This window comes from Lepidochelys kempii, chromosome 13 (genome assembly GCF_965140285.1).
Source record: "Lepidochelys kempii isolate rLepKem1 chromosome 13, rLepKem1.hap1, whole genome shotgun sequence".
NCBI lineage: Eukaryota > Metazoa > Chordata > Testudines > Cheloniidae > Lepidochelys > Lepidochelys kempii.
This window is the reverse complement of record NC_136392.1, coordinates 26,144,161-26,169,926: the sequence shown is the minus strand read 5'-3', so window position 1 is coordinate 26,169,926 and position 25,766 is coordinate 26,144,161. Positions and strand designations below refer to the sequence as shown.

At 42.1% G+C, this 25,766-nt stretch overlaps 1 protein-coding gene across 6 annotated transcripts in view; it reads right to left on the bottom strand.

Moving 5' to 3' along the window:
* Window positions 1-229: 229 nt before the first annotated feature.
* NCOA6 (nuclear receptor coactivator 6) overlaps window positions 230-25,766 on the bottom strand; it is a 72,302-nt gene continuing 46,765 nt past the window's right edge. For 5 of the 6 annotated variants that reach the window (XM_073309857.2, XM_073309862.2, XM_073309858.2 and 2 more), the window contains 5 exons: window positions 21,771-24,716; window positions 18,874-18,942; window positions 16,314-16,350; window positions 4,260-4,408; window positions 230-855 (listed from right to left, as the gene is read on the bottom strand). In XM_073309857.2, coding sequence (XP_073165958.1) covers window positions 809-855; window positions 4,260-4,408; window positions 16,314-16,350; window positions 18,874-18,942; window positions 21,771-24,716 — 3,248 coding nt within the window. In that variant the 3' untranslated portion in view covers window positions 230-808. The remainder of the gene's footprint in view (window positions 856-4,259; window positions 4,409-16,313; window positions 16,351-18,873; window positions 18,943-21,770; window positions 24,717-25,766) is intronic. The other variant, XM_073309860.2, reaches the window with a different exon arrangement.

Sequence of the window (25,766 nt, the reverse complement as noted above, 5' to 3'; positions counted from 1 at the left end):
TTTTGGGACTCTTTGGTCCACATTAAATGCATGCATCCTGAAGGCTGGGGTAGTAGGCTTTGAATATTTTCGTGCTTTGCAACAACAGCTGCACTAGTTAATTCATTTGTGGTTAAACAAATTCCTCTTTAAAGCTCCAAATAAGGAGCTTGTAGGCCTAGAGCTTCAAGTAATCCACTCAATCTTCCTGTACAGTACTATGCTGCTGCTAATAATAATACAACCCAAATTATAGGGCAACAACATTTATTTAGAGCATTAGGGATTCCACATTATACAAACCCTTCAATTTATTTGTATTTCACTGGTCCGTTTCTACAACAAATACATCAGATCTACTTTATAATAAAAATATTTACATTTCCAAACAAGACAGGGTTTGCCTGTAACCCTCTTACTGCTATTCACATACAGTACTTAAAACAACAGCACAATACATCGTTTTAATACCTAAAAATGGCAACCCTGTAATCTAATTTTTTTTTTTAATGAAAAGTGCAAACTTAGAAATAAGTTTACAACTGCCTTTCCCTCCCTCCTCCCTTGCATTTCTTACAACACATTATCCTAATGCGCTAACTCTGGACTTCACCTTCCCATACCAGAGGGTTTAACAATAACCCAATTTTATATCCATTTATTTGTTTTTAGAAAAAAAACTTGTACTTACTGGGAACAGTATAATATTCAGATGACTCTACTGTACATAATTTTATTCTTTTTTCAAAAAAAAGAAAAAAATCACAACTCAAAATTGCTACTGGTAAATTCACACTCATTTGCAAGTCTTGTGTTTCCATGCAGTACTTTACTTGGATTTTCTTCTTTTTGACTGCATTGCACTGGCATTCGTTTCTGAAATTAAAAGGAAAAACCTGTGGATGCTAAGCTAGTAAGCCTGTCAAGAGAGGCACACACATTGCTTTTTTTTTTTTGTTTACATGTTAAGAAAAAACACTGTGGGGGAGGAAAATTCAGACTGTGAGCACCAGAGAGGAGGGATTGTTTCTCATCTTGAGTTTGTACAGCACCTAACCCGTTGGGTCCCTGATCCTGACTGAGGCTGTTAGGGAGATAGAGTTTATTATCATTATTTATTTGGGATTGTCCTAAGTAGCTTCTCTTACAAGGATGTGTGCAAACAGCTTCCCCGCTCACAGGGGTGTTTGAAGGCTTAACATTTGCAAAGCTCTAAGATCCTTGGCTGAAAGATGCTGTGTAAGTATTATTACCGTATTAGCTCTAGTTATGATTCTGCCATCTTGCAAAGCACTGCCACAAGAAGAAACCCATAAAACATTACACATGGCTTCAAGAACTTGAACTACACAGTTCCAGGTGCAGTGCTTAGGCACTACAGAGATGGGTGCAATAGGAAAAAAGTGAATGGTTTTTGGAATGTGCCTTTTAAGTGCAGAATCTGTTGGTCCCACTATAGAGAGGGCTTGAGCCCTGATGTAACACAACTGTGTATTAAACTCTTGCTTTTGCTTAATGTATGGCTTCTGTAGGGAGAATCCACTATGTCTCACTAATAACTTGCATAGCAAGTTACAAAATACTGTAGCACTTCAGCAGAGGAAACAGAAGTACTTACAGAAGCTAGAGAGAAAGCAGAGGTCATTTCAAGTGCACTTAAAGTGCACTCACAATTTCCATTTTAAAGTGGTAAGAAAAATATTGAGCAAGGACGGAGGGAACCTACATCCTTACAATTTTAACTAAGTACAACATAGTAAAAGTTTGTGATGGTTCTTTGGCTCTTTACAATGTCTTCTGAAGACTATCCTTCTGTAACAATCTGCATTTTAAAACCACTGGGGAAAAACAGTGTTGCAAGGCAACAAAGCAAAAAACCAAATACTGTGTGCAATTCGGTCTCTCATGTTTAAGAAAGATGAATTTGAACTGGAATAGATGCAGAGAAGGGCTACCAGGATTATCACAGAAATGGAGAACCTTCCTGACAAGAGGAGACTTGGCCTGTTTAGCCTAACAAAACAAAGGCTTAGTGGAGATATGTTTGCTCCCCATAAATACATCAGAGGAATAAATGCCAGGGAGAGAGAGGAGTTATTTAAGTGAAGGGCCAATGTTGGCACAAGAACAAATGGATATAAACTGTCCATGAACAAGTTTAGGCTTGGAATTAGACAAAGGTTTCTAATCATCAGAGGGGTGAAGTTCTAAAACACCCTTCCAAGGGGAGCAGTGGGGGCAAAAAACCTAATTTATTTCAAGACCGAGTTCAATACATTTATGGAGGGGATGGTACAATGAGATTGCCTACAATGGCATATGGCCCATTCGTGACTGTTATTAGCACATATCTCCAATGGCTAGAAATGGGACTCTAGATGGGGAGGGCTCTGAGTCCCCAACAGAACTTCACCCATTCAACCCCAACCCCAGATATAGCAGTCAGTTGTACACTGAGCATTTCAGCAAGATCCAACAGCCAGAGAATTGTTTCCCAGATATCTATGTGTAGGAGCCAGAGGGGGGACATGCCGCTGCTTCTGGGAGCCGCACAGAGCAGCCCCTTACCCGGCTCCCTGGCTGGAGCGCTAAAGCGGGGCAAGCCTCAGACCCAGCGGGAGCTCGAGGGCCAGATTAAAATGGTTGGTGGGCCGGATGCGGCCCATGGGCTGTAGTTTGCCCACCCCTGCTGTAGAGCCACTTCTTCCAAAATACCTAGAAGAACTAGCAAAGTATTTCTCTTCCAACAATCTCTTTTACTCCATCTTACTGTGCACTAGATTCTGTTTAAAGAACTTGCATCACCTCTCCTATCCCTCACTGCACAGTGTCTGAAGTCAGTCTGTATGTTTCTTAGTGCACAGATTGTGTTTTCATTTGTAATGAAAGGCACCTAACACGTTCCCGAGTGCATTTAAAATAATAAATACACTTAAAAAAAAAGTTCTCAATCACTATTAAAAGGTAGAACAGACAGGAGTATGCACAAATGACAAACTTCTTCCGGTTCCATCAGTTAGGTGAACGTATGTATGCTAGTCAAGGGTGTGAAAAAGCCATACCCTGACTGATGTAGCTATGCTGACCTAACTCCCAGTGTAGATGCTGCTATGTCAAAGGAAGAATGTTTATGTCAACATATGGCCTGGTCCACACCTAAAACAGGTCAACCTAGCTATCTCACTCAGGGCTGCGAAAATGCCCTGTGCAGTGTCATTAGGTCAACCTGACCCCCACTATAAAACAGCTTGGCTGACAGAAGAATTCTTCGTCGATCTGCATATGATCTCTCAAAGGGGTGGATTTATTACAGAAATGGAAAAACCCCTTCTGTTGCTGTAGTAAACGTAGAGCTACCCATAGCTACTGTCATTTGGGGATGTTGTGTTCTTAAACCAACAGGAAACAATGAAAAGCAGTACAGCAGTTACTCGAAGTATTCACCTATGGCTGCGATAGCTCCTGTACCTGCTTGGGCCCAGCTCTGCTCCTGCCTTTGACCCAGCCTTGCCTCACTCCAGGTAACCCAGCTCTGACTTCTGCTCTGACCTGCGACTCCAACCACTAGGACTGACCACCCACGTCTCACTCACTGACATCACGATCCAGGCATTCTACTAGTGAACATGTATGTGCCACACACATGCTGCATACTTTGTTCTAGACTACAGGCCTTAGAGAAATAAGACACTCCAGCAACTGCTGATGCCATGGGTTAATATCTGTAACTTTAGGATTTCACGTATTCTTGGACAGAACAGCTGAGGATCTGTGTACTAGCACACGTCACTCTTAGATGGTCATCGAGGCAGAATTCTAAGAATGCCTGAGCAGCATAACAAGACAATTTGGATTTCCAAAAGCAGATCACACACACGAAGTGAGACAAATGCTTACATCTTCTTTCAGACTGTAGGAAAAATGTCACTGTCTTGCTTGAGTAGAGTTCTTTCAATGTCTGCCCATTACTGCCAATAGTACTATATTTTAAGAGTACTAAGTTTTTTTGGAATGCTATGTGAATGAGTACTGCAGAAAAACTTAACAGTGGAAAATGTGCATACAAACAGATGTACTGCAGGTACTGAACTATGTAAACTTCGAAACTCCAGCCTGTGTCTAACTCATCAGTACTAACTCTAGGGTTAGGAGCATACACTGCACACAATATTTACTGGCTGTAAAGTATAGACACGGTACACTTATTCAAACAACATTATTCTTTTGGAAACTACTTCACTTCCTACCCACTCCACAGTAAAGATGTCTGTGCATTTTACCTTTTGCGGTGCTAGAGGCAGATGATGGCCTGGAGGACCTCTTGCGCTGTCCATTCTCCACTGTTTCCTGTGAGGCAGCAGATTCCTCTGTTCTTGAATTTCTTCTACTCGGAGTTTTAGACTTTTCACAACTCTCTTTTGCCTCATTACTAATAAAGTGAGACAAAATAGTTCTGGTGAAGAGCAAGAATCATTTTTTAATGCAGTTCATTAGACAAGCATATTGGTACCAGTTCCGGACCCTTAGCACCGAAGATATGAAATGCTATGGATACGGGTAGAGAATATTTGCAACATTCAAAAGACCGAGAAATTAGGTATCTTTTAAATGGTCAGCAGATATCACCATTCCTGAAGTCTAGGAAAAGCCTTAAGTTACATAAGAAACTGCTATAATAAGGAAATACAGAACTGAAGTCACAGATGAACACAAGGGAGAATTGTGAACTTTTAAGAAGGGATTGTTGTCAACTGTTCTGTACAACTAAGAGTTGCTTCACTAATTTTTCTAAATGATTTATTCCGAGACCAAAACAGGCTTTAGTAAGGTGGGTTTAATGCTTTAAAAGAATTAACAACGAAGTGCAGTTCTGCCATGAAAAGTTATTCTACAATGGTACGGTGGGGCACCACATTTATTTTCCCTCACACCAGATTAGCAGTGCCGTATTTACATTTAAAACTGTTTACTCATTTCTACCAGCCTTGCAAACTCATCTTGTGCTCTGGGAATTAAGCGAAGTTATTTTCTTCTCATACACGGACACTAGTAAATTTCACGGTTGTATGCAGTGGTTTTGCAGCCATGTCGGCCACAGGATATTAGAGAGACAAGGTGGGTGAGGTAATACCTTTCATTGGACCAATTTCTGTTGGTGAGAGACACCCACTTTTGAGCTACACAGAGCTCTTCCTCAGGTCTGGGCAAGGTACTCAGATTGTCACAGCTAAATACAAGGTTGAACAGATAGTTCAGCACGTATTCTAAGGGACCATTCAAGATGTAGTGCCCCGTCAACACCCCCTGCAATCATCGGATAAAAAGGGGAGTCAGTGGGTTACAGATTGTTGTCATAAGCCATAAAAATCCAGTGTCTTTATTAAGACCATGACCAGACCCTAGCAGAACAGATGCAAAACCTGCAGACATCTCTCCACTGCTACAATGATCAACATCCCACACAACACACCTTTCAAGGTCCGTGGATCCTACACATGCTATGGTGTACCTCCTCCAGTGCACTAAATGCCCCAACAAGTATGTGGGTGAAACCAGACAATCTCTGTGCTCTTGAATGAACTCACAGAGAAAAATTATAAAAGACATAACACCCTTCCCCATATCACCTATGGGTGAACACTTTTCACGAAGCGATCACTCTATGTCTGACCTATTAGTCCTCATCCTCAAAGGAAACCTGCACAACACTTTCAAAAGGTGAGCCTGATGCAAGACACTAAAAATCCTGATTTTAATAAAGATGCTGGATTTATAGCTTATTACAACAATCTGTAACCCACTAACCCCCCTTTTTGTCCTAAGACTACAGGGATGTTAACAGGGCACTTCACCTTTAGAATATGGGCTAACTACTCATGCTAAACTATCTATTCAACCTTGTATTTAGCTATGGCACTCTAAGTTACCTTTCCCAGACTTGAGGAAGAGCTCTGTGTAGCTCGAAAGCTTGTCTGTCTCACCAACAGAATTTGGTCCGATAAAAGATATTACCTCACCCACCTTGTCTCACCAGTAAATTTCAACAGGCCAAATGAAGCCCTCAGTGACATCTATGCAACCCTATTGTCTTCTGTGGGTTCACAAGGTAACTAAGTGAAACCAATTAAACAACTCTGTTGATTAACATACAAGGAACAGAATTCACTTCATGCCCTCTTCATGTGACGTCTCTGCAGGACTAACAAGAATAAAAATGTATTTTAGTCAGCAGTCCTGAGTCTGAAAAAACACACAGAGGAGATCTGTAGAGTACAAAGGTTCTATTTTTACATAGTCACTTCTAAGAGGAAATCCTCATTTTAAGAGAGAAAACTTATACAAGTTCGTAATTTTAACAGCTGATGTCTGAAAGCCAAGGAATTCAACAGTCAAGTTACAAAGACAAAAAGGCACAGAACATTGGCAAGCATGGAAGGGCAGAGAGAACATAATCAGGTAGGCAAATAAGTATCCCCATTTTACATATGGGAATACAGTGACACAGAAAAGCTAAATGACTTGCCTAAAACATAAAACAAGTGTCAACACTAGGCTTCAACCCAGTTCGCCAGATCTCATATCTAACCCACTAGATCAGTGTTTCTCAACGTGTGGGCTGCAACCCCCAGTGGGGTCACCGGAAGGATTTAGGAGGAAGCAAGTAGGGCCAGCACTAAGGAGTAGGTTTCAGAGTAGCAGTTGTGTTAGTCTGTATTAGCAAAAAGAAAAGGAGTACTTGTGGCACCTTAGAGACTAACCAATTTATTTGAGCATAAGCTTTCGTGAGCTACAGCTCACTTCATTGGATGCATTCAGTGGAAAATACAGTGGGGAGATTTATATACATAGAGACCATGAAACAATGGGTGTTATCATACACACTGTAACCAGAGTGATCACTTAAGGTGAGCTATTACCAGCAGGAGAGCGGGGGCCGAGGGGGAACCTTTTGCAGTGATAATCAAGGTGGGCCATTTCCAGCAGTTGACAAGAATGTCTGAGGAACAGTGGGGGGGGCGGGCGGGGGGATAAACATGGGGAAATAGTTTTACTTTGTGTAATGACCCATCCACTCCCAGTCTCTATTCAAGCTTAAGTTAATTGTATCCAGTTTGCAAATTAATTCTAATTCAGCAGTCTTTCGTTGGAGTCTGTTTTTGAAGTTTTTTTGTTGAAGAATTGCAACTTTTAGGTCTATAATCGAGTGACCAAAGAGATTGAAGTGTTCTCCAACTGGCTTTTGAATGTTATAACTCTTGACATCTGATTTGTGTCCATTTATTCTTTTACGTAGAGACTGTCCAGTTTGACCAATGTACATGGCAGAGGGGCATTGCTGGCACATGATGGCATACATCACATTGGTAGATGTGTAGGTGAACGAGCCTCTGATAGTGTGGCTGATGTGATTAGGCCCTACGATGGTGTCCCCTGAATAGATATGTGGACACAGCTGGCAATGGGCTTTGTTGCAAGGATAGGTTCCTGGGTTAGTGGCTCTGTTGTGTGGTGTGTGGTTGCTGGTGAGTATTTGCTTCAGGTTGGGGGGCTGTGTGTAAGCAAGGACTGGCCTGTCTCCCAAGATCTGTGAGAGCGATGGGTCGTCCTTCAGGATAGGTTGTAGATCCTTGATGATGCATTGGAGAGGTTTTAGTTGGGGGCTGAAGGTGATGGCTAGTGGCTTTGTTATTTTCTTTGTTGGGCCTGTTCTATAGTTGGTGACTTCTGGGTACTCTTCTGGCTCTGTCAATCTGTTTCTTCAATTCAGCAGGTGGGTATTGTAGTTGTAAGAATACTTGATAGAAATCTTGTAGGTGTTTGTCTCTGTCTGAGGGGTTGGAGCAAATGCGGTTGTATCGTGGAGCTTGGCTGCAGACAATGCATCGTGTGGTGTGGTGTGGTCTGGATGAAAGCTGGAGGCATGTAGGTAGGAATAGCGGTCAGTAGGTTTCCGGTATAGGGTGGTGGTTATGTGACCATCGCTTATTAGCACTGTAGTGTCCAGGAAGTGGATCTCTTGTGTGGACTGATCCAGGCTGAGGTTGATGGTGGGATGGAAATTGTTGAAATCATGGTGGAATTCATCAAGGGCTTCTTTTCCATGGGTCCAGATGATGAAGATGTCATCAATGTAGCAGGAGTAGGGGCATTAGGGGACGAGAGCTGTAATAACTCGATTACAGATCTAAAAGTGGCAATACGTCAACAAAAAAACTTCAAAAACAGACTCCAACGAGAGACTGCTGAATTGGAATTAATTTCCAAACTGGATACAATTAACTTAGGCTTGAATAGAGACTGGGAGTGGATGGGTCATTACAAACAAAGTAAAACTATTTCCCCATGTTTATCCCCCCCCACACTCCACTGTTCCTCAGAGGTTCTTGTCAACTGCTGGAAATGGCCCACCTTGATTAGCACTACAAAAGGTCCTCTCCCCTGCCCCCCCACCGCTCTCCTGTTGGTAATAGATCACTCTGGTTACAGTGTGTATGGTAACACCCATTGTTTCATGTTCTCTATGTATATAGATGTCCCCACTGTATTTTCCACTGAATGCATCCAATGAAGTGAGCTGTAGCTCACGAAAGCTTATGCTCAAATAAATTTGTTAGTCTCTAAGGTGCCACAAGTCCTCCTTTTCTTTTCACTAAGGAGTAGGAAGCAGGGAAATTGCCTGGGGCCCTACACTACAGGGCCAATTTACATGTTTCAGTCCCATGGGGGGCTGAAGCCTTGTGCCTCCAGCTGCGGGGGGCTGAAGCCCGAAGCCCTGAGCTTAAAGGTAGGCCATCACAATTTTTTCTAGGGGAGTCATGGTTGGTTTTTTTTAAGTCCAAAATGGGTTACCAGCAGAAAAAGATTGAGAAACATTGCACTCTAGACTAATCCATTAGATTAGCGTTCCACATGTAGGTCCCTTAGCTTCTGTTTTGCCATCTGTAATTAGTAAAATAAAGATAAGGCTAATTTTCTACTTCGGAGGAGTGTTGTGAGGCCTACCCAAATAACATTTGTAAATGTTTGTAAGTACGATGTCTAGTCACTGGCAGAAGTGGAAATGGAACTCCAGAGGTCTGACTCCCCATGCCTCTGATTAATGCACAAGCCTGTGTGACATCTGAAGGTGCCACTACAGCCCCTGCCCTTGTTGCTTTCCCAGGGATAAGGAAATCCGAAACAGCCAGAGAAAACCCTTCCTGAACTGCGTATGACCTTTAGTACTCTGTATGAGGCAGGGCTCTCCTAATGTGTGCGATACCTATGCACAGTTCTGAAAGTCCACATTCAGCTTGGGAGGATTCCTTAACGCCATAAAAACCTGACTTGCAGAACTTCAGTGGGGTTCATAAAGTGACACGCTGCCAAAAAAGGCATTACCCGTTTCCAAGTCACTGATAACTCAGAAGAAAGTTCTCTTGAATGCTTTTAGATCAATGTCCTAGAACAGTGGTTCCCAAACTTGTTCCGCCGCTTGTGCGGGGAAAGCCCCTGGCGGGCCGGCCGGTTTGTTTACCTGCCGTGTCTGCAGGTTCGGCTGATCATAGCTCCCAGTGTCTGTGGTTCGCTGCTCCAGGCCAATGGGAGCTGCTGGAAGCACCAGGGAAGAGTATGAAAATATTGCTCGGGCATGTAGGAATGAAATCAGGAGGGCCAAATCGCACCTGGAGCTGCAGCTAGCAAGAGATGTCAAGAGTAACAAGATGGGTTTCCTCAAGTATGTTGGCAACAAGAAGAAAGCCAAGGAAAGCATGGGCCCCTTACTGAATGAGGGAGGCAACCTAGTGACAGAGGATGTGGAAAAAGCTAATGTGCTCAATGCTTTTTTTGCCTCTGTCTTCACTAACAAGGACAGCTCGCAGACTGCTGCGCTGGGCATCACAACATGGGGAGTAGATGGCCAGCCCTCTGTGGAGGAAGAGGTGGTTAGGGACTATTTAGAAAAGCTGCACGTGCACAAGTCCATGGGGCCGGACGAGTTGCATCCGAGAGTGCTAAAGAAATTGGCGGCTGTGATTGCAGAGCCATTGGCCATTATCTTTGAAAACTCGTGGCGAACGGGGGAAGTCCCAGATGACTGGAAAAAGGCTAATGTAGTGCCAATCTTTAAAAAAGGGAAGAAGGAGGATCCTGGGAACTACAGGCCAGACAGCCTCATTTCAGTCCCCGGAAAAATCATGGAGCAGGTCCTCAAAGAATCAATCCTGAAGCACTTACATGAGAGGAAAGTGATCAGGAACAGTCAGCATGGATTCACCAAGGGAAGGTCATGCCTGACTAATCTAATCGCCTTCTATAATGAGATGACTGGTTCTGTGGATGAAGGGAAAGCAGTGGATGTATTGTTTCTTGACTTTAGCAAAGCTTTTGACACGGTCTCCCACAGTATTCTTGTCAGCAAGTTAAAGAAGTATGGGCTGGATGAATGCACTATAAGGTGGGTAGAAAGTTGGCTAGATTGTCGGGCTCAACGGCTCCATGTCTAGTTGGCAGCCGGTGTCAAGTGGAGTGCCCCAGGGGTCGGTCCTGGGGCCGGTTTTGTTCAATATCTTATAAATGATCTGGAGGATGGTGTGGATTGCACTCTCAGCAAATTTGCAGATGATACTAAACTGGGAGGAGTGGTAGATATGCTGGAGGGCAGGGATAGGATACAGAGGGACCTAGACAAATTGGAGGATTGGGCCAAAAGAAATCTGATGAGGTTCAATAAGGATAAGTGCAGGGTCCTGCACTTAGGACAGAAGAACCCAATGCACAGCTACAGACTAGGGACCAAATGGCTCGGCAGCAGTTCTGCGGAAAAGGACCTGGGGTGACAGTGGACGAGAAGCTGGATATGAGTCAGCAGTGTGCCCTTGTTGCCAAGAAGGCCAATGGCATTTTGGGATGTATAAGTAGGGGCATAGCAAGCAGATCGAGGGACGTGATCGTCCCCCTCTATTCGACATTGGTGAGGCCTCATCTGGAGTACTGTGTCCAGTTTTCGGCCCCACACTACAAGGAGGATGTGGATAAATTGGAGAGAGTCCAGCGAAGGGCAACAAAAATGATTAGGGGTCTGGAACACATGATTTATGAGGAGAGGCTGAGGGAACTGGGATTGTTTAGTCTGCAGAAGAGAAGAATGAGGGGGGATTTGATAGCTACCTGAGAGGTGGTTCCAGAGAGGATGGTTCTAGACTATTCTCAGTGGTAGAAGAGGACAGGACAAGGAGTAATGGTCTCAAGTTGCAGTGGGGGAGGTTTAGGTTGGATATTAGGAAAAACTTTTTCACTAGGAGGGTGGTGAAACACTGGAATGCGTTACCTAGGGAGGTGGTAGAATCTCCTTCCTTAGAAGTTTTTAAGGTCATGCTTGACAAAGCCCTGGCTGGGATGATTTAATTGGGGATTGGTCCTGCTTTGAGCAGGGGGTTGGACTAGATGATCTCCTGAGGTCCCTTCCAACCCTGATATTCTATGATTCTATGAATATAAATCAGAATTTAGGAACCGTAGACAAATCATAGGGGACACAAGGAGAACTTTATGGCCAGCAGAGTGAAGGACAATAAGAATTGTGGGTTTTTTTAAAGTATATTAGGAACAAAAAGAAACCTAACAATGGTATTGGACCATTACTGGATGAAAATGGTAGAATTATCAATAATAATAATGCAGAAGTGGAAATGTCCAATAAAAATTCTGTTCTGTATTTGGACAGATGAAGTAGTCATATCATATAACACTCTCTCCATTCCATTAGTATCTCAGGAGGATGTTCAACAGCTGCTACTAAAGTCAGACATTTTAAAATTGGCTGGTCCAGATAACTTGCATCCAAGAGTTTTACAAGAGCTCGCAGAGGAGTTCACTAGACCAGTGGTTCCCAAACTTATTCCACCACTTGTGCAGGTAAAGCCCCTAGCGGGCCGGGCCGGTTTGTTTACCTGCCGCGTCCACAGGTTCGGCTGATCGCGGCTCCAGGCCAATGGGAGCTGCTGGAAGCAGCAGCCAGCGTGTCCCTCGGCCCGCACTGCTTCCTGCAGCTCCCATTGGCCTGGAGCAGCGAACTGCGGCCACTGGGAGCTGCGATTTGTTTACCTGCTGCGTCTGCAGGTTCGGCCAATCGGCTCGGCCCGCCAGGGGCTTTCCCTGCACAAGCAGCGGTTCTCAAACTGGAGGTCATGACCCCTCAGGAGGTCATGAGGTTATTACATGGGGGGTTGCGAGCTGTCAGCCTCCACCCGCAGACCCCGCTTCACCTCCAGCATTTATAATAGTGTTAATTATTTAAAAATGTGTTTTTAATTTATAAGGGGGGGGTCACAGTCAAAGGCTTGCTGTTGAAAGGGGTCACCAAACAAAAGTTTGAGAGCCACTGGATTATAAGCTGGCTAACTGATAGGGCTCAACATGCAGTTGTAAACAGGGAATCATCATATAACAAGTGCGTTTCTACTGGGGTCCCACAGGGATCGGTTCTTGGTCCTACCCTATTAACATTTTTATAGATGACTTGGAAGAAAACAAAATCATCCCTGATAAAGTTTGCAGATGACAAGACTGTGGGAATAGAAAATAATAAAGAGGACAGGTCACTGAGTGATCTGGACTGCTTGGCAAGCTGGGCACAAGCAAAAAATATGTGTTTTAATAGGGCTATATGTAAACATATACATCTAGGAACAAAGAACATGGCCATACTTACAGGATAGAGGACTCTACCCTGAGAAGCACTGACTCTGAAAAAGATGTGGGGGCTGTAATGGATAATCAGCTGACCATGAGTTCCCAATGCGATGCTATGGCCCAAAGGGTAATGCAATCTTTGGATGCATAAATGGTGAATCTTGAGTAGGAGTAGAGAGGTTATTTTATCTCTCTATTTAGCAATGGTGTAACTGCTGCTGGAATACTGTGTCTGGTGTCCACAATTCAAGAAGGATGTTGATAAATTGAGAAGATTCAGAGAAGAGCCAGGAGAATGATTAAAGGCTTGGAAAACATGGCTTATAGTTAGGGACCTACCAAATTCACAGCCATGAAAAATGCATCACAGACTGTGAAATCTGGTTTCCCCCTGTGAAATCTGGTCTTTTGTGTACTTTTACCCTATACTATACAGATTTCACTGGGGGAGACCAGCATTTCTCAAATTGGGGGTCCTGACACAAAAGGGAGTTGCGGGGGGGGGGTCGCAAGGTTATTTTAAGGGGGTCGCAGTATTGCCACCCTTACTTCTGCGCTGCCTTCAGAGCTGGGCGGCCAGAGAGTGGTGGCTGTTGGCTGGGCGCCCAGCTCTGAAGGCAGCGCCCTGCCAGCAGCAGTGTGGAAGTAAGGGTGGCAATACAATACCATGCCACCCTTATTACTATGCTGCTGACTTCAGACCTGGGTGGCTGCTGTCTGACGGTCCAGCTCTGAAAGCGGCAGCACAGAAGTAAGGGTGGCAATACTATACCATGGCATCCTTACTTCTGCACTGCTGCGAGCGGCAGCTCTGACTTCAGAGCTGGGATCCCAGCCCAGAAGCCACCGCTCTCCAGCTGCCCAGCTCTGAAGGCAGCGCCGCCGCCAGCAGCAGCACAAAAGTAAGGGTAGCAGTACCGCAACCCTCTTCTACAATAATCTTGAGACCACCCACAACTCCTTTTTGAGTCAGGACCCCTACAATTACAACACCATGAAATTTCAGATTTCAAGAGCTGAAATCATGACATTTATGATTTTTAAAATCCTATGACCAGGAAATCGACCAAAATGGACCGTGAATTTGGTAGGGCCCTACTTATAGTGATAGGCCCAAGGAGATCAATTTATTTAGTTTAACAAAGAAAAGGTTAAGGGGTGACCTGCTTACAGTCTGTAAGTACCTACTTGGTGAACAAATATTGGATAATAAGCTCTTAAATCTAGCAGAGGAAGTTCTGACATGATCCAATGGCTGGAAGTTGAAGGTGGAAAAATTCACACCAGAAATAAGGTGTAAATTTTTAATAGTGAGGATAATGAGCCATTGAAACAATGTACTAAGGGTGGTGGTGCATTCTCCATCGCTGGCAATTTTTAAATCGAGATTGGATGGTTTTTCTAAAAGATATGCTGTAGGAATTATTTTGGGGAAATAATCTGACCTGTATTATACAGGAGGCTAGACTAGATAATCACTATGGTCCCTTCTGGCTTTGGAATCTATGAAGAAGACAAACAAGCATATTTGGAGTTCCGAGACACTTTGGAGTCACATAATGTGCCAAAAAGAGTTAGGAAAATGTTCAAGTGTGGTAACCTCATTTTGTGAGCCCTCATATCTCCCATATGTCTAGTTTGTTAGCCTCATTTTTTCAGAAAAATTCTGCACTAGAAGACTCTCTCACCCACGAAATTTCAATTTAGCTTTGCTGAAGCTAAAGGGAGATTATAACGGTAGGCAATCTCCAAACTTAACTATGCAATTACGGTGAGAGCCCAGTGCATGCAACAAGATCGTTTATTTTAAATAATTAACTCAGCAACAGCCCCTGGAACTCTCCATTTTTTTTCTGCTGCCTTTGAGGAGGGCTACCTAAGGAGGATTCTGGGAGGTGGCTCCGACGGCCAAAGGCAGCTCCGGTTCCCCCCTCCCGGCCAGGAGAAGCCCCAGAGCCCGCAGAGGTTTATAGCGTTAGCCCCCATTTAGAGGTTGGTTCTCCCCGCTATCCCAATGAGCCCAATGTGGGCAAGGTTTACCATTTGTCCTGGCTAACAGCTATTCTGTTGTAGTTAGAAAAGCATGAAAGATATGATCACTAGTCTCAGCATAACTATCTTCTCTCTGTCAAAAGTCTAGCAATATTTTTATCGTTAAATACCCCAAGAGTCAATTTAAGGTCCCCACTATTAAAAGGTGTGGCCCAAAACATCAATAGACCAGAACTATCATGAAAATCATACTTCATCCTGATGTTTAACCACCTGAGTTACATGGACAGGTACTGGCTAATGTATTCAGTATGTTTTACAAGACTCTGCCAATATCAGTTTTCGGCAGAATAAACGCTAGCAATCATACCCAAAGTTCTGTTCAGGCTGACATACAGAAGGGGTTCCCTGACCTGCATCTGAAGGAGGTCTCATGGTGACCTCCATGAGATGCTTCCTGAGGCAGAGAGCCCGACCCTTCTTCCGTATGGTTGAGGAAGTACTGATAGATACTGCACCTGGCCCTCTCCCAAGCAGAAGAGCCAGTATTGATGTTCGTCACTGACAGAGAAGGAATGCGGGCAGGAGGCACAGATTTTAAAGCCTGGGGCATAGTACAGTACCCATGTTTGGGTACCGGGGCAGGGAGAGCAGAGGCAAAAAACAGGCCCCCAAACTAGCTATTCTACTCTAAAATGACTAGAAACTACCTAAAAACAATAAAAACAGTACACACCTATAAAAAACTAACTATATACAAGTTACTGGGTACAGGGGCGTGTACCTATAATCCCAGATATTTGGGAGGCTGGTGGATTGCTTGAGCTCAGGTGTTCTGGGCTGTGATGCGCTATGCCAATCGGGTGTCCAGTACCACTGACAGCCCGGCCAGTGGGTGACTAAGGGAATGGCTAGAACAACACGATGTGTTGTGATTAGCGCTCTCTCTCTGTGAGGGCTGATGGACCGATTGGACAAGGTGACAAGGCAATATACAAGTTTGTTTGAGGAAGTGCATCACAAGCAAACAGACACCAATCATTCTGACCTGGACCGTGCAGTGATGAGAGGGAACTGGAGACGCAATCAGTCCACCCCACCCTTTATCACCTGGGAGGAAACCATGAGTCGAGTCAGGGTACCTGTGCAGACCAACAGACACTACTACTTTTAAATTCTTTGGCTCTGGACGCATGGTGCACATGCATAAACCCTCAGTGAAATATAATAGGGACCATCACTCGAAGAAGAACTGATTAATAATGCTAAGGTATATAAACTACTTTTAAAATTGCCTCTGCAGATCCCCATTTTTGGGAAGTACACACCTACAATGATGCTGGTCTGGAATTTTTTGGAAAGCAGTGACCATTGGAACCCTACAAGGATCCTCCCATAGAGTAGAACCTAAATGTATATAAGGGAATGCTGTCCAGAGGTGTTGGGGCACATTTGGGAGTCTTAATGCAACAGTATCCCACTTAAATAACACCTGGGCGAACCAGTCTGTTCAGTAGAGAAAACAGATGTGTAGCCAGGGAGAATAAAGAGGCTGTGGCAATAAAGAATTTCTTGAAAGTAGTGTGATTAAGGCAAAGTCAAAGAGAAACAGACATCCTCCAAAGATAGCTACATTCATCCTGAATCTATAGCGACTATCTACTTACCTTTGGCAAGCAACTATTGCAGCATTTGTTTCAAGTTCTGCAAGAGAAAAAGATATATTTCTAACCCTCTGCCAAAATATATACACATTAAAAATCAGATATCTGGAAGGTATGTGACTGCTACCTGTAATATACCCTTTGGGGGAAAACTATGAAACACACTGTAGGATTCTCTCACAACATTTCATGGTAATGTTAAAACACAGCAGAAATACACACAGGCACAGCTATAGTTTAAGAAACCTAGACTAGTTTTAAATATTCTCAGTGTAACATCCAGTATAACTTTTTTCTCATTAGAATAACTTGATCCCACCCTTTGCCTCAAAACACACACAACCCTTCAGGCACCATTACTTATCTCACATCACTTACCCTAAACTAGGTTGGTAAAATAATTTCCCCACTTTACAAGACAATCGTTGCTCTCAAACTAAACAACCCTATAGCTAGAAAATGCCATACTGGATCAGACCAGCGGTCCAGCTAGCCCAGTATCACATCTCTGACGATGGCCATCACCAACTACATCAGAGAGAGGTACAAAAAACCATGGAGAAGGCAACTGTAGAATAGCCTACCGACGGGGAAAGGTTTTTCTTAACCTTCATTTGAGTTAGTCTTTGCCTTATGCCATGAGGCATGAAGGCTTATATCCCTTCCAAAGGGGTTTCTTTTTTAAATCTTGAAAGTATAAGTCAGGATAGTCTTCATATAAATGTACAATCCTTTTTTGAGTCTTGCTAAGCTCCTGGCCTCAAAGATAGCTTGTAGCTATCAGTTCCACAGTCTTATTGTGTATTGTATGAAAAAGTATTTCCTTTTTTCAATTTTAAACTTGACATCTTTCAATTTTATTGAATGTCCTCCTTGTTCTTATATTATGAGAAAGGATGACTAGAAGCTGCTGGTCTACCTTCTTCATACCATTCATCATTTTTTATAACTTTTGCATGTGCTCCTCTTGTATGTCTCCTCTCTATGGTAACCAGTCCCATTTAATGAGATTTTTTCCAGGTCTCTAATCTTCTTGTTGCCAGTTTCTGAATCTCCTCTCCTTTAGCTAAGTCTTTACTGAGACAGGGTGCCCAGATCTGGGCACAGTATTCCAGAGCAGGACATGCCATTGATTGATATAATAGTGTTCTAATTTAATATAGTTTCAGTATTATTTTCCACTCCATCCTTAAATATCCTAAAATTTTGTTCACCTTTCTTAGCCACTGCTGCACAAAGAACTGACAAGCTTTTCCTTTAAGAATGCTTTAACAATGGCTGTTAACTTCTGAATTAAATGTAATTTTTCTACAGTGTGTATCAAACCTGACAGTTAGAAAAAGAATTTTTTAAAAACTCACCAAGAAATAAGGGGAGTTGGCTTATCAAACCATTGGATTTATATTCTTGTCTGACCCGCAACAACAGAAAAGCAAAACAGACTGAATATACTAATCTAGAGAAACAGACTGAATTTTGAAATTACTAGAAATTTTCCTTCCATGCAGAATTCTATGGGCAAGGATAATATTCCATAGTAAAAAATCAGAATAGCAGTTTCTTCATGTGAACTCCCTGTGACACCCACATCCCCCTGGCCTGATGAGCAGAACATAACCCCAAAGGCATGCCTGCCTGTAATTGTTTTCTTTCATTAAAATTGATGTTTTTGAACAAGTCAGTGCAGTCTTTTCTTCAGGTCCCAATTTCCAATCACACTAAGGCCTCAATCCTGCAAACACACGTGCTGAACTGCACACATATTAATGGTCCCATCAATGAGAGTGGAGCGACTCACGTGTGTGTGTTTTTAGGATTAAGGTTTGTTTGGGTTTTTAAACAGAATTTAATGTGTTTATTATCTTAGATAATAGCAAATAGCTCTTCCCAAAGGCAGCAAGAAAAATTGATCAGTGCAAACACTGCTATGGGCTCACTAAAAAAAGGGTAGAAAAGAAGTTAGATTTTAGGGCCGGAAGTTCCAAAAGGATCAGGTACCCAGCAGCACATATTTAGGTCTCTAAGGATGCGGACAGATTTTCAAGAGCACTCAGTTTCCCATTTAGGCACCTAAATGGATTTCAAGGGTCTTCAGCACCCAGGAGCTCCCATTTAACACCTCTGAAAATCATCTAGGTATCTAAATGGGAGAACTGAGCTCTTTGGAAAATCCAGCTCTTAAAGTTGATGGCTGAGACTTTCAAAGCTGTCCTGGGAGATTTAAATATACCACCATTAAAATAAATGGAAAATGTGTCTAAATCCCCCATCACTACTTTGAAAATTTCAACCTACATTTCAAAAAACAATAGTCTGTTCACATAAACTAAAATTAAGGCATGCAGGACAAAATGCTTAAACAGCAGGAGCCACCCCAAGCTATCATGCTGATCATTCCCATAAATTTATGAAATAACTGTTTCAATGATTAACAGTATCAAAATTGTTTCAATAAGGAAATGCTTACAATCAACAGAAGGCAACTGCTTCCCAGAAATGCAAAATAATGCAAAGTTGTATATATAACGCATAGGTATATGCTGATTTCCACAGTAAAAATTACCTGTTCTTTGAATAGCACTTTCTGGTGTTGCAACTGGAGTTTCCTTTTGGGTTAAATGTTGTGAAGACGCTAAGATAAAAGGGAGGGAAAAGTCAGCACTGGTTCACTTTTCTTTCAAAAGCAATTACAGAACTTTTTGCCTTGCACAATCAGCCCAGCCCACACAGCAATATGGTAACCTAAGACACTGCATCTAAGACTTTTCTTTTTTGGGGTCGGGGGGAACGGGTGGTGGTACAAAAACATAGGAGAAAAAAAATCTCTGCTTGTTTTTTGCATTCAAAATTTTGGATTTCTCCAATCCATATAGAGTTTGTTAGGTTGGAGAATTGGTGAAGTTAGACATCACAAGAGATAAAGGACTGAAAAAGTGAAGGGATTTTCATTTAGATTTTTTAAAATTCTGGTCTCTCTGCAGTTTTAACAATGATATGACTCTAATACCTAATGAACATTTGGGAGAAAGGATGCCTGTTAATGTTCAACACTCTTACTCTTTCAATTAAATTGCAAAAGTTCAAAATACATTGCAGAGATTCTCAAGAAGGCCTCCAGAAAAACCAACGAAGATCTGACTTAATATTCTTTATGCTACTAAGTTAAAAATAAGCAGGGGAAAACAGCCTTGTTAGAAAAAAGCATGCTAAATAATTCAAAAAGAAAATAAACCCAAAAGTGTTTAGGTCCGACTTAAACAATTGACTATATAACTTTAACGCCATAAAATTATACATACATTTTGAGAGAAAACTGAAAACTCAGTTCTTCCTTTAACTACATGGCAAGTCTAATTGAAATTCTGTGTTCTTCCTTCAGTGGCTGATCCCTCCGCCAAAATCTAAAGCGGCACAGAATACGTAGCTATCTACCTCTGCTTTTCAAGTCGGTGAACTCAAGTTGCAGGATAAAGACAATCTTGAACTCAGCTTCTTCACATATAAAAAGGCTTTTGCTTTCACCTTTAAAATACCATCATCTCTGGTGTGGAACTGGTGCAGCAATCATCAGCCCTTTTAGTATTTCAAAGTTAAATGTTGCCACACCACATTATGGGTTTGCAATTACTGCCTATGTTACATAACCAGGTGGGCTGAAAAAGGTTACATGGCCTTCAGAATGTTAAAAAAAAAAGGGTGGGGGGGTTCCTGTTACTTTTCAGTGAGATGTGGAGTTTTCAAGTGTGGAACTGCAGCTTTCTGGAAACATTAGAACTATCTATTTTGTACTCTTGATATAAAACCTACATAATTCCAGGGGTTATATTCCCACGAACTAACAAGGTCACTCTACCATATTATATTTTATGCTTCCAATGAAAGCTCCTCTCTCTGTAACTAGATTACCCATCTGCTCCCATTCCTCTTCTCGGTATTTATTCCACATACTGAAGAAAAGGAGCAGCAGCAAAGTCACTTGGAAAGTAACACAACATTGTTTGCTACTAATGTTTTAGAGGAAGATTGTCATGGCTAATTTTTGTTACCAGCTTTTTTTCCCCATTGTGGAATAATGTTAAGACATACTTCTAATTATCTGATAAAGCTATCAATAATACTTCAGGTGAAATTGTGGCCCCATTCACATCTATGGAAAAATTCCCATTCAATGGTGTCACGATTTCAATCCTGGTGTCCAAATATCATGATATAAAGCACTAATGGGAAACGCTTCTGAGAATTTACTTCAGAAGCTATTTTATTTCTATTCCATTTTCAGGGGGACTATGAAAAGGACAGCAAAAATTAGCTGGATCATCTTAAAACCTGTTCAGTTGCTTGAATAGTAACCGTGACCAAAAACCCCAGGTTAGACATCTTTTCGTACTCAAATGAAATTTACTCATAATTACATCTCGCTGTTTGTCTCTCTGAAACGTGGATATTTAAACTCACTCCTTTTAAGTGAAAAAAGAGATTATTAAAAAAGGTGCTGCACATGTATGGGAATTAACCGGTTCCGGAAAGGGTTACCGTGTTTAGAATGGGGACCCCCCTGTGCTCATGCTCACAGTTAAGTCTTCTTACCCACATTTACTTCTTTGGGACAAAAATTGTACTTCATATCGTACTTTGAAAGAAAAATCACTCTAAATGTAATACAAAAACATAATTGCGTTCTCTGGCAAGAATATTTCCAATCCATGCAGAGTTTTCCTGGTTGGAGAATTGGTGAAATTAGAGGTCACAAGAGATTAAACAACAGAAATCGTATGTACACCTTTTATCATCTTTACAGGTGTTCAAATATAACTTTTCTCCCTACTTTTGATCTTTAAGTGAAATTACTCATGTATTATAGCATCAGAGCATACCTCAATTGAAATCTCATGTTAAGTATTTTGCTTCACAAGAGGATTAAGGGGAAGAAATGGTTTTGAGCAAGTAAACTTGTATTTTGAACACAAATATCTTTCAGAACTACTGCAGGTAGCAAGAAAAACTATGAATTTCATGTAATAAAATTATTTTAAAATTGGGACTATTTTCAAAAGCTCAGCAAGTAGAAAAAATTAATGCAGCCTCTTAATACACTCAAAGACTCACATAAAACTGAACTGAAATCACAATTTTTATGAAGACACTTTTTGTTTCTGTTCCAAGAGGTGACAGAGAGCAATTCTCTTAGGTAAGAATTGAGTTAAATGTGGGAATGAGAAAGCTTATTTCCATTTAAAAAAGTGTATTTTCAGTGTAATGTTACAAGCACAGTTATACCATTCAGATGCTATAAAAACAATGCTCCAGGAGCAGCAACTGGGTTATATTACCCTCTGTTGAACTGTCTGGATTTTATGTTAATTGCAAATGCATATTCCTAAAGCTCCACGTATCAGCTGAATTTCTGATTCATAATCGTAAGAGGTGGTGGGAGAATAACAGTGCACACAGAGTACGTACCTATATTCTGTGGCAATTCCTGATGTGCTCCTCCTTTTTCCTCCACTAAGCCAATCCCAATTTGCTCATCTGGTAAACCACCACGGTTACTATTAGTGCTTGGAGCGGTGGGTGCAAGCTCTGAGATTACAGGAGTGGTTACTACCGACAGTACATTTGTGGGAGGAGTGTTGCTTGATAAGCTTGGAGATACAGAAGCAGATACAGTAGCAGCCGTGCTAACACTCAAATTCCCAGGCCCAGAAGTGCTCTGTCTTAGAAGACTGAGTGCTGGAGGTGTTACAGTTCTATTGTCTAGTTCTACAGGTATTTGCTCTGTTCCCAGACTATTAGGGACTGATATTTCTAGCCCCTGGCCTTCAACTTCTCCATCCAAAGAATGTTGTTCCTCCCCTTTTTCAAGGGAGCCTGTAACTTTTTTACATGCTTTGGTCAGCAAAAATTGACCAATCTTGTCCACTTTTCCCTTTCCCTTACCGGATGAAACTGGACTTCGCCTGTTTCCAGAAGATCCCGGACTACTTGTTAGAAGAGATGAAACCACAGCTCCAGACTGTGTCACCGTTACAGAGCACTGATCAGCTGATACACTAGCTTGAGAACTGGACTCATCTGGGTTAAAATCTTTGACTTGTTGAACATGAGGATGTGGAAGAACATTTGAAGATGCCATAGACGGGGGAGAAGGAAGCTGAATAGGAGCTGCCAGTGGATTAAGAACCAGTGACCTGCTTGTTGGTATACTAGGGACAGGACTATTAGGAGGAGCAGGCCCTGATGAAAACTTTATGTTCTGTGGTATGTGCAGAGGACCAACAACTGCAACTGACTGAGGCATTAAATTAGAGTTAGAGGTCAATGGTGCAGTTGGAATTGTACTTGGCTGAGATCCTTTCATAACCTGAATGATTGAAGATGAGTTTATAAAAACTGGTGTAATGAACTGAGGCCGGGAATTAGACTGAACTGCTGATTGTCCCTCAGAAACCATAACTTTGTTACCTACATTGGGCATTGTGACGACAGTAGAGACTAATGTAGGCTGCAAATGAGATGGCAATGGTGTTGATGTGTTAGCAGAAGATGTAATGGGGTTTGAAGTTACAAAAACTGTTATCTGATTGGGTGGTAAAGAAGTCGAAATAGAGGAGGAGCTAACAGGTCTTTGTATTACTGGAGGGACATTCTGTGTAACATTTAAATTCATCTCTCCTAGTTCTTGGTGCACTTGAGTTGAACAAGCTTCATTATTCTGAGGCAAGCTTAAGGAACTAGAAAGTTCTTTACTTGAAGAGGAATCCTGTAGTGGAGGAACAACAGCTATCTTCTTTAGCTCTTCGCCAGAGGTTACCATTGATGGTAATTCAAGACTGGTGAGCCCAGGGGGTTTAATGGTTACATTGGGAGCTCCAGAATTATCAAGAAGTTGACTTAAGGAAGTTGGTGCCTCTCTCATAGACTTATTTTCCTCTAAGCCGGGAAGCCTGTTGGTATCTAAAGATGGCCCATCTTTTTTTGATTGTTCTTCAGGGACCAACATTTTGATTTCTTGGCTGGGAATGCCTTTTAGTTCAATATTAGGCTGGTCTTTGTTACCCTGGACAGCCTGTGTACTCTGGCATTCATTATCTTGAGAAACATTAAGGGTCTCTTTGCTGTCCTCAGGAATGCCAGTCATAACAGATACAGAAATTGCAGGATTCTGAGTATTCAGCATGTTGTTATTTGGAAAACTTGTTGTCGCAGGCGTTGGCAAAGAAGTTGGACCAACTACCATGTTTCTTTGTAATTCCATGTTTTGCAAAAGTGATGGGTTCTGTGGAGTCGGCAATGCTAATTTAGCTGCTTTTGAATTTTGTCTGCCAGGACTTGGCGTGGTTTTCCTACTAGATCCAGGACTGGACCTTCTGCTATTGCTTGGACTTGCTCGCTTTGTTCCTCCAGTGTTGGCTTGCTTTCCTGAATTGACAACAACAGTATCCAACTTGTGTGACTGTGGAGCAGCAAAACCAGACTGATTGTTAATTGTGAGATTTGATGGGGCTTGTCCAATGGCCTTCAAGGTAGTTGGATTAAGACCCTGCTGATCAAATCCTCTGTTAAGATTAGGCCTTGGAGGCAAAGGAATATTAATTTGGGGAGGAAAGAGTCCCGCAATAGAAGCATTAAGTCTCTCTGGAGATAAGCTTATTTCTGAAGGTTCTGTGCTAGGTGGACGATTATTAGGAGTCTGAGGATAGTATGGTCTTGGGCTTGCTCTGTTTGGGGTTTTAGGCCTTGAAGTTTGAGATGGGGTGGCAACATTTGGGAAATGGTGTGTATGAGAGCCAGGTAAAGAATTAGATTGTTGTTGAGGACTTGCACCTTGGGAAGCTGAAAGTGGAGAAGGTCCAGGTTTTGGCCCCGTCATCATTAACTGAGTTTGTGAAACTACTAAATGAGAGGTCATATTATTTTGAGCCCCTGATGCTGGCAGCCCATCAGCTCCATTTCCTTCTGCGAGAGAGGGTACTGATGAGACTTCTCCCAGGGGTGAACTGGAAGGATTCTGTACATTATCTTGGTAAACCATCTTTCTTGCACTATTCCCCAGAGGAGGATTGCCTGGCAAAGAAATTCTCTGCTTATCAGGAGATGGAGGTACTGATCCAGGACCTTGTAAACTAACCATTACTGACATGTTACCACTCTGCTGCATTGGCATTCTTTGAGTCTCTGGATTTAAAGGGCCCCTAGGTGGATGAACACCATGTGGCACAGGAAGCCTGACTGATTTAGGATCCTGTTGCATCATAAGCATCATCATCATTTGTTGCTGTTGCTGCTGAGTTGGTGGCTGTGCCTGGGGTGGGGGCGGCTGCTGCTGCTGCTGCTGCTGTGCATGTTGCATAAGTTGAGGTGGCATTTGCTGAAGAGGCCTTTGTTCAGCTGGCTGAGACGGATAACCTAAAAACAGACCCAAAAAGACCTATAAGTTATTCATTCTTAGACACTTCAGAAAAAACAGTATTTGTGTGGCCAGCTCCAACAGATAAATAATGTTCCTTTTGTATCACTGTAACATGACAGTGTTCTCTTTAATTAATAGCTACAAGTTTATACTCACACCTGGGTTACAAACCACCCCGGACAAGAGCCATTTTACTGAGGGAAAAGATTTAACAAAAACAAACAAAAAACCCACATGGCATTTATCAGTGCCTTGACGGGGCTCCAGGACCTTGAATTGAAGGAGGCATGTAATTTTACTACAGCAATCAGTGGCTACCACTCTGGGTCTACTTCACCTGAAGAGAAAAGTCTCTGCAGTGGCTTTTATACCCATGTTTTCACAGGCGAGGGTGGAGGTGAACATTGCCTGTATTTACACGTCTTTGAAATGGTGAAAAAAATTAACAGAAACTGCGGGACTCTGAAGATCACACTCGTGACTGCAATTCGATACCTTCAGGGGTACATTGCAAAATCCCACACCATATCACATAGCCAAACAGCAAAAATGGTGTGGTGGTCCTAATGGCCAGTATGGTTTAACATCTGAAATATCCTCTATCTGCGGTCTGTATCCTGTATAAGCTGGGAGGATAAACCCAATTAGGTCTTTTACTTGTACTTCTAATTTCTCCATGGCATTATTTAAGAAATACATAACATATCAATTTGATGTACTATAGGCCCTAATGTTAACAATTAGATCGCTTCTAAAAAAAAGACAATGAGCAAGTCTGTCTCCATCAATAATATCTTTCAAAAATAAGCAACAAAATAAACAAAAACTTCTACTTTAGGTAAAGAAATCAGTCTTTAAAGACAAATGTTATCTCTGACTCTATGCCCTCTAAGACCAAGAAGACAAAGACTTAAAAATACAAGCACAAAGAAAAAAAAACAGGTAAAATAATAAAAATAAGTCCCAAATGGATTTCCAAATCAAATACAAATCTCTAAGTTTCACTGAAAGAAACATGAAAGCAAAATGAATATTGGCCAAATAAT